General features: G+C 32.6%; 1 protein-coding gene across 1 annotated transcript; it reads right to left on the bottom strand.

The window, feature by feature from the left end:
* Positions 1–3,551: 3,551 nt before the first annotated feature.
* LOC145047685 (Sec14p-like phosphatidylinositol transfer family protein) lies at positions 3,552–8,203 on the bottom strand. Its single transcript, XM_078996021.1, has 7 exons — positions 7,886–8,203; positions 7,633–7,750; positions 6,837–6,925; positions 6,671–6,717; positions 6,210–6,298; positions 4,858–4,991; positions 3,552–4,754 (listed from the first exon to the last, which is right to left on the bottom strand). Exons 1-7 carry the CDS (start codon positions 8,102–8,104, stop codon positions 4,095–4,097), a joined length of 1,356 nt encoding a protein of 451 aa, XP_078852147.1. The 5' UTR covers positions 8,105–8,203; the 3' UTR covers positions 3,552–4,094.
* Positions 8,204–10,147: the final 1,944 nt, after the last annotated feature.

The raw sequence follows: 10,147 nt of genomic DNA, 5'->3' as shown, positions 1-10,147 counted from the left end.
CGATATCAGAAACCGAGAAACCGAACCGACCAGAAACCGACCCTATTGGGTTCTGAAAACCAGAAACCGATCATTTACGTGTTGGGTTGGGTTGGGGTCCAAAACTGACCCATGCACAGCCCTAATAATTATGAATATAAAAGATTTTAAATAAATACCTGGGAGTCGGGATGTTACGATTTGTCATGTTTTGGTCCCATGGTTGTGGTTCTTGTGAGTAGAAGTTGCTCCAGAACCTTTGAGCCTCATATTTGGTCTTTGTTGAGGTCATTAAGTCATGAAAATCGGATCTTGATGAGTATAATCCTTCCATGAATGAGTCGGTGGTCTTTTGATGAAGTTTGAGGGTTAGGGCTTTGGTTTGGGAACCATTAAGGCATGAACTTTTATGAATGAGGATGCCCCAACAGAATCAGATCCTAAAGATTAATGTTTTGTTTTAAAGCATTAAGAACAAAAAGTGGAATTTGGGCTTGTACATTGTACTCTGGGCATGCTGAGGTGGTATGTGGGGCATACGCACCAAGGTGCCTTATTAGGACTTTTGGGCCTTGGGTCTTTTGGGAATTTGCTTTAATTATTGATTATGGATAATCTGGTTGTGTTCACTGTAAGGAGCCCAGTAGCAGCAACATGTGTGTTTCGGTTATCTCTAGATTGAGGTGAGGCTCCTAACTATACCGTGGGTCGAAAGCACCAATACTAACCCATCAGAACATGTTATATGCTAGCTGTCTTTTTGACTCGTACATAGTATGTTGGGCTAAGCCCATTGTATGTTGGGCTAGGCGTATTATATGTTCAGATAGGCCCATGATATGAAGGGCTAGGCCTGTTTGTATGTTGGGTTGGGACTATTGATTAGAAAGGGCGAGGATCATTATTATGGGTTGGGCCCAATATGAGGGCTAGGCCCAAGGATGTGTATGGTATGTGGTATTTTAGGTAACTCGCTAAGCTTTGTGCTTAAGGTTTTATGGTTATGATTTCAGGTACTTCCAGTTCAAATGGGGAGGGTCCGGCTTGATCACAACGCATCCACCCATGTTTCTGCAACTTTATGATTTTGAGATTGTATTTTGATAACTATTTTTACTCTGATATACTTTTGAATGGTTGAAAAAGATAAATTATGTTTATGGTTGAATTAAAAATGAATTTTTTTACCTTATAATTTTTGGGATGTTAGAAAATATAATGACATAATTAAGAAAAATAAAACAAAATGTCAAAATCGATTTTTTTTTTAAACTTAGTAACTTTATTGCAATTCCGGAAAAGTGGTTACCATGAGAAGTTAGGGAACCAGTCATTTAGTTGATATTCCAATAAAATTATAAATATAGTGATTTATTGAGAAAAAAAATGTGGCGTGAATATCGAAATTTTTGATTAATTTAGTGATTTTTTATTGCCATTTCTTCTATTTTGAAATGATTGAAATTATCTTTAAAATAGTTATTCGTGAATTAGTACCAGCTTTATTTATTTTTGACAAAATTGCAAAAACGATGTCTATGGCTTGTTGAAAATTATCACTTTGATTCAAAAAGTTTGAGATGTACACCACCGATCTATTTTGATTTTTTTTTTAAATGACAAGTTTGTCCTTTGTATTTTTCATTTTCTATTTCTTTTATTTAATTTAACAATTTTCTAAATTAAAAAAAGAAAAAGAAAAAGAATCATCCTATCCTTACCTATTACCAACCCACCCAACCACTTCTCACTCTTAATAACTCCATCTTTCTCTACCAAAAACCACTGCCACCGCCACTGTCGGAAACCACCATCACAACTATCAAAAAATCCACCACCTCCACGGCTAGAAACCACCATCGCCACCGTCATATTTCATCTTCTGCGACTCGATTAGGGTTCATTACATCTCCATCGTCGGAAGCTAGATCTGTTGCCGCAAAGCACTTGTCTTCCGAAAACTAAGGATAGACGATGGGTTCTAAAACCCTTGCTCCTGAGATCTTCACAATTACACTTATAGGTTTCAATGTTTGAAAAATCTAACTCGATGATGATGCTTATATGCGTCGAAAAATGTTCACCATTTGCAAACCCTAACTCACTCCAATGACAACCTCGAGATCTGGAAAATCTAACAACGAAGATAGCGATGTTTCAAGGGATTTGGTGTTTCAAGGGTGGGTCTAAGACAGAGGTAGTTCGAAACTGGTAAGATGAACATATTTTCGGTTACACAGGTGGTTTCGGTGACACTTTATGATTGCAAATCTCTGGTCACAATGGTGGTCCGACAAACTTGACGAACGTCGACGCCACCTGAAACTCTTAGTGTTAGGTTTTCGTTGTCATGGGATTTGATTTTTGCTGCCAGAGTTTGCTAGAGAAGACGAAGGGTTTAATGGTATACCCAATGGTGAAATCTAACGACCTTATAGATCCGGATGAACGAAAGCAATGAAGGTGGTTCAGATATACATTGGCGGAGGTGATTTGGGTGGTTCGATAAAAAGAGGAGTATCTGGTGACTAGCGTGGTCTGGTTGCCGGTTATGGTCCATCTGATGGTGGTGGTCAAGCAAGCGATGGTGGTCTGGCGTCGGCGGTTGTCTGATCGAGGTGGTGGTTCGACAAGAATGAAGAGAGGGAGAGAGAGAGAGAGAGAGAGAGAGAGACAGAGAGAGAAAGTGTGTGTGTGTGTGAGAGAGAGATTTTTAAGAGGGGTATGTGTGGGGTAGTAGGAAGTAGGGTTAAATACTTCTTTTTTGTTTTATTTTAATTAGAAAAATTTTAAAGTGTCTATATATATATATATATATATATATATATATATATATATATATATATATATATATATATATATATATATATATATATATATATATATATATATATATATATATATATGGCAAATCCTTTATAAATTGTTATAAAAAGTTTTAAATTTTTTTGGACAAAAGTTATAACAAAATCAAAATTTTGAACTGGAAAGACCAAAACTTTTTAGATGAAAATGACAATTTTCGACAAACTAGATAATCATTTTTGTAATTTTATCTTTATTTTTTCGAACATTGCACTAACATGTGAATACTTGTAAAAAGCCAAAATTAGATATGCTACAGCTAAAATATAGTATTAGACTATTAGATATTGAATTTGTTTGGATCGGCTAGCATCATTAAAATACAAAATAGATTTCACTGAAAATACGATACTATATGGTAAAAGTAAAACAATGAAATTAATTACCAACATATACACAAATAAAGCAATGTACGTTGATATTTTACGTATTTAGGTCTTTTAAAAGTATGTAAAGTAACTGTGATGCTTCCATATTTCTAGCAACTCTATATGTCAAGTTACACAACATAAATTTTCGATAATGGTGAATTATAATACAAAGAGCATAACGATGAAATATAAAGTATAGTAATTAATGAATTTTTACATGAGATGAGTCAAAATAAAGAATTATATTCCTTGATAAAAAACTTTAAAGCAATAAAAATACGATTAAATATAAAATATTAATTAGTGGAGTTTCATGTGACATATGAGTCTAAAATGTAAAAAAACAAAACCATATTCTATTATTAAAACCATGACAAAACAAATAGAAAATACCAAGGGAAAAAATTGACTTTCATCTTGTTGAATGAGTTGTTTATTTGGATTCCCAATGCGTGTGTTCACCGTTTCGACCACGCTATGTACCATGCATTTTGCCATCCATCCCATCCCACATCACATAATTTATATATATTTTTAGCCTTTGCACGCCATTTCACATCCCATTTTGCACGTCGTCTCTTTCTTTTTACACCTTTTTTTCTCGTAACATTTCTAACACAATCAATGCTTACAGACATACACATACCAACATTAACTTGCCTTGCCACATAGGAATTCAAAAATATTAATATTAATTATTACACTTGATATTGTCAATGTCAATCTCATATCTATGTACTCGTTTAGTAAACACCACCAATCCGTCTCCCATAATCATCTATGAGAAAGAAAAATCACATTTTAACGATTTTCGTCTTTTTACTGTTAGGGCAAACACACAGATACTTTTTCTGTATCTGTTTCTTCTGATACCTACTATCAAAACCGTTGAGAGACGGACATGTGGCGGCGCCTCATGAGTTGTGGCGAGACAATTGAGATGAGTCCTCCAAGAGGCGGCTTCATCTTCGATCTGTAGACCATCTCATCGTATGGTCGTCTGTAGAATCTCAAAAACGGAATGAAAGATTCACGCGATTTATCAGTTTTGCTGACGTGACACTCCTTTTTAAAGAAAAGCGCAGGTGAGTGTAGGAACGACGGTTTAGGCGTTCGTGGGTGGTTGATGGCCGAGTGGTCCATCACTTGTGTTTTTTGTGGCAACGGCGTCGATGGGAAGAAGCTTTTCCTCATCGTGTTCATGTTCCTTGTGGTTGGTGATGCGAACGAGTAGGACCGAGCATTGATAGGTGATATCAGAGCGGGTCCTGTAGACGTAGGACCCACTCTGAACGACGGTTTATCCGTCAGAGTGAGGTACCAGGGTTTCAGTGAGTCGAAATGGTGGGAGACAGTGAAGGAAAAGCGCGAGGACGCGCATGAGCCGACTTTGGCCTTGGATGGCACTGAGGAAGGATTGAATCGGAGTGATGCGGCTCTTGGGTATGTCGTGAAGTGATTGAAGTCGGGGAACTCATCAAAGTCAATCGAGGATACTATTGTTGTGATCGATGAAAGTTCGAGAAACGCCTTTACACCCTACATATTGACATCATAATTAATCGTTACATTTAATTTATTATTTTGAATTGTTTTAATTAATGTATTGATTAGATTTGAGAGAGAAATTAAATAAAATTACCTTCCAAAGATATGGAAAAATGGAAGGAGGGTCAATGACAAAAGCTTTGTGAAGACGACCAGGGTAGTGCTCCGCTATGGTCTTCAGTGCTGCCACCAATATGTTCATAAACCCTGATGCTGACCTGAAAAAGCCTGTGTATTTATCGCCATCAGTACTACCCTCCATCTTTTGTCCTTGATTTTGTTTTTATTATCTAAAATTTAACTTCTAGTTTTATTATAATTTATAACGTAATTAAGGTAGTGTACGTGATAAGGTCGTTGTCATGTACAATATGTGGGTTTCTTTTTCTTTATGAGCATAAAACAAATCGAAAACAAACTTATTTTTTTTTTTTTTTTTTGAATATAGCAATTTTGAAAATTTGAAATAAAAAGAAAAAGCACTAGAAAAAGATTTTGATGGATTCGTATTCACTAGAGTTGTCGTTACTAACGTTGTCACTGGGACCAAATATCCATGATAGCTATAGTCAACAATGATATTAATGGCCACCAAATAAAGCGGTTGACTTTAAAATGATTAATTTACATGTGATAATTAAAGTCATTTGTGCATCAGATAATGCTCTTTGTATTTTGTAGGCCTCATTTTCTTACATTCAAATGGAAATAAGTTCCACCGTATAACGATTGATTGATTTATTATATAACATTGTATTTTTACTTCTGTTAAAACATCGATAAAACGTTATCTAATTAATATATTTTTAAAATATAATATATCAACCATGAACATAAATTTTTTCCCAAAAAAAAAAGGAGACAATAAGGGTAATTCAGCAACTTCTGAAACAAGTCTGATAAAATGTTCGGTTTTCCGATACATAAGTCGCCATCAAAGTTTGATCTAATAACACATTAATTATGTCATTAGGCGTGACTTAAAAAATTAATTAAAAAAAAAAAGTGAGAGAAAGAGAATAAATTTGAGGGAATGAATAGGCATGACACTGTGGCAAAGGGGCATTTTCAGACTGTGAAAAAGAGGGAGGACGGGGTTTTGGGGAAGGACAACGTTGGAAGAATGTACATTAATTTCCAACATCCAACTGACGTAAAGCTAGTTTAAAGAAACAGCGATATTTTATCCGTAGGATCCTCTTTCGAATTTACAAATATACCCCTACTTCATTCTCTATCGTCTCCAAGTAAAAAATTAATAAGTGACATGTTTAAAATTTCTGATGTCACACAGTAAAAAAAAAAGGTTTTATTTTAATAATATGTTTGACCAATTGGGAAGTAGAGTTTAAACTTTAAAGTATTAAGGAAGGAGGGAATCTATTTTTAAAATTATGTAACAATAGTCAAATGGAACTTTATTTTTATTCAAATCTAAAGACTTACTTGCATCGAATAAGACAACCAACTGCTCGACGGATTTTGCCATTGTTTGAATTGCAACCTCCAAAGTGAAAACCAACAAACGGGTGAACCTATACGATTAGAATAAATAAAATTAAAAATACATACATATTATATTATTATATTATAGAGAGAGAAAGTAGAAGAAAAAAAAAACATGCAGGATTTTCTTTCACCTTTTCTTTTGTTTTTATTCTTAAATTTGTTCGCTACAAAAACATTGACAACTTTTCTTTCCTGATTGAAGATATTATTATGTTTTGAATTCAAATTTGATATTATACTTTATAATTGCTAAAAGATTCATAATTATTACTAATAAAAAGAAAACAAGATATGTCAATTTGTAACACTTGTAATACAAAGAGATGTTGTGCAATATTCAAGAAAATGATGATATTTAAACAGTAGATATCAGAAGGAATATTACAGAAACAACTTACAGTTTTTGAGAGCGAAACTTGAGGTAATCTTGTTTGATTCGGAAAATCTGATAATATCACCAATAATAATGATTAATAGAAGACAAAATATGATTGATTTAAACAGTTTAAACAGTACTCTCAAGTCTGAATTATTTAACTTTGAATGAGAATAAGAATAAAATACCACGACAGGTCGTGATTGGTCATCATGACCGGCTACATAAGCCATGCCATCGGCTATCTCGCCGGAAAACTCATCGGCTATTAGATGATCTGTAATAATTAAAAATAGTAAAATAAATAGAGTCAAATTTATTGCTATATACTGTGTATGCTACATTTTTGGATAGATTACTTTAATCATGAAGACAGTATATTGAGTACTTTAATGGGAGCAAGTAATTCAAAGCCGAAAAGCAAGATTCTCTCGTGTCACAGGCTTGAACAAATAAAGGTTGATATGTATGATTTCGAAAGAAGCATGTATGTATAAAAAGAGGAGATTCAAAATTATACTGTGGAAAAAGTAAATTTTACTTTTATATGGACATAATTACAAATCATGTGCAATGATATTATAATCACAAGCACATCATGAATATTTTTGCGTATTATATTCTTATTTTTCATTTTCATTTATTCCAGCTTCAAAACTAGAAATACATGTGGTCGAACTAATTAAATTTCACTAACTTTATATGTGTAAATAAATTTAAATAGTCTAAAATGAAAATATATGTTCTCTCGATGATGAAGAACATATTTGTCGATATATAGAACAATTTCCAACAAAAAAATTGGTAGATCCAAAAGAGCTACAGAAAAAAGTAATTGTTACAGGTTCCATTAGACTGAGAAGTAGTTTTTTTACATTCTCTTCAATTTTCAAAACGTAAAATCATCTCGTTCTGGATTAAATTAGTATAAGCTGAATAGATTATCAACGACGAGAAATCGAACAAAAAAGGAAGAAAATATACCGATGCTGAGAGTTTCTCTCCATGAGAGACAAGCTCGAAGCTGCTTCGCAGCTTTCTTCACATTGTCACCTTTAGCTTTCAAAAATCTCCCAATGCAAGCTTCATTACAAAATTTCTCCTGAAAATGTAGATTAATGAGTATCCAAATCGATTAACAGAAGCAGAAATCTACATACGCAAATGTATGGAACCAGATGAAGATGATGAGAGAGAGAGAGAGAGAGAGAGAGAGAGAGAGAGATTTAATTGAAACCTGTTTGAGAGTGAGAGGAGCAGGTTTCCGGAGGAGTTGAAGAACAGCTTCAATTCTGTTTTTCTCGATCTGCGCTTGGTGTTCATGAGCGGAACTAGAAGAAATGTGATCTTTGTTTCCCATTTTTGAAGGTGGAAGAAATCGAAGTGTAATTAATCTCTGAAGAAAAACAAGGAGTAACAGAGATTCTGTATATATAGTGACTTCCCTTTCACGCATTCATTTTTAAACACCTTAATCAATCTTCACTTAACTTCCAATTACAGACTTTCTATGTGTGTGAGAGAGAGGGAGAGAGAATATGTGTGTGTGTGTTTATCTGTGTTTTTTTGGGAGGGTTGTGGGAGGTGTATTTATAAGCGTAACGGAATCCGTTACTTGAACTGGAAACACGTCAACAGTATGATGCGAGTCAAAATCATGACGGCCGGAAAGCCCATTCCTAACGGCAACTGTTGGGACCCATTATTTGCTTTCCACTTTTACCCCTTTCTTCTTCAACTTCAAACTTCAAATGTTGAAATAGATAAAAATATTTTTTTATTCTTTGCATTGTATATTAATTAACCATATTAATTAATAAGCATGTAGATCCTTATATAATTATGTAACTGACTTTGTTTTTTGTTTACTTAAGATGGATCGTAAAGACTAAACTGGAGGTGCTTATTACAGTTCTAATGCTCAAAAATTAAGTTTCGTAGATGTTATATTATTTGTTAACCGGAATATTTAGAACCTTTATACTTTTAGTTTAATGGTTTGAGTACTTTGATTTATGTAATTATGTATAGCTTTTTTAGGACATAAGTGTGTACAAAATGTTTTAACGACTTAAGCCAAAAAAAATATGACTAAATGTATTAAGTGTGTTAGGAATGTTTTAACGAGTTAAGCAAACAAAAAAATATGAATTAATGTATTGTGTACGGAATATTTTAATGAGTTAAGCCAAACAAAAAACATGACTTAATGTATTAAGACAAACTATTTACCTATTTGCCATTCTTATTATTCAACCAAACTCTTTGGAAGAGTTAAAATTAGTAAATATTGTTGAAACTAATTAATATTGTAATATTTGTTTTTTTATGTAAGGATAAAATGGTCAATTGTATTTATTAATTTTGTGGGTTTGTATGATCTTCAAATGAAACAATTTATGTATATATTGTAGCGGAATCAAAAAAATTTGTAAGGGATAGCACAAAAAAAATCCCGATAATATATATATATATATATATATATATATATATATATATATATATATATATATATATATATATATATATATATATATATATAAGAAAAGTGAATATACCCTTAAGGGTATATAAGTTTAGGTACCTAAACTCACCATACTACATCGTTTTGTATTATATAATACATTCTAATTGTCTAATGTTCTTATAATATAACTTCTAACTTGATTTATTTCCATAATTTTTATAAATTAAATATTTATCTTCATCTTACATAATTTTCATTTTCAACTACAATATATGTAACCTAATATGTGTTCGACAAAAAGATGTGATATAAGGGAAAGATAATAATGAATTTCAAAAATCTTGACGGTAAATCAAGTTAGAGGTTCATGTTTAAGAACATTATAATAAATATATAACAAAACGACTTATTATGGCATGTTTGGGTACCTAAGCTTATATACTCTTAAGGGTATATTCACTTTTCCATATATATATATATATATATATATATATATATATATATATATATATATATATATATATATATATATATATATATATATATATTATGATCTCATTAAATATAAAATTCAAAGCAAAAGTCTTACATTTTAAAATTGATCAAAGGAAAAGAACAATGTTTTTAAGTTTGTTGTGGTCACCAAATCGACGCATAACTGAACTGCGTTATAAAAAATGTCATAATTAATATAAAATATTTGAAAAAAAAGACATCTTAAATAAAAATTTTAAGTGTGTATCTGATGTATAAGATATATGTAACACCTGTTTTCCTGGATGAATCGAATTAGGGTTTCAATGAGTCAAAATGTTAGATTTTGGATGAAAATGAGCCTCACGATGTGAGACATAGAGGCTCACGATGTGAGATGAGTTTATATGGAACTTTTGTTTGTGACTGGTCTCACGACGTGAGACATAAGGGTTCACGACGTGAGAACTGATGTAGCCCAAGCCCTTGATCTTTTAGGGGTTTTTTTTTCGTATTTAAGCACCTCCAAACCAATTTTAGGGTTCATCATCAGCCTTC

This window comes from Lactuca saligna, chromosome 5 (genome assembly GCF_052625555.1).
Source record: "Lactuca saligna cultivar CGN05327 chromosome 5, ASM5262555v1, whole genome shotgun sequence".
Classification (NCBI taxonomy): domain Eukaryota; kingdom Viridiplantae; phylum Streptophyta; class Magnoliopsida; order Asterales; family Asteraceae; genus Lactuca; species Lactuca saligna.
The sequence above is the reverse complement of the archived record's forward strand: the minus strand, read 5'-3'. Positions and strand labels throughout refer to the sequence as shown.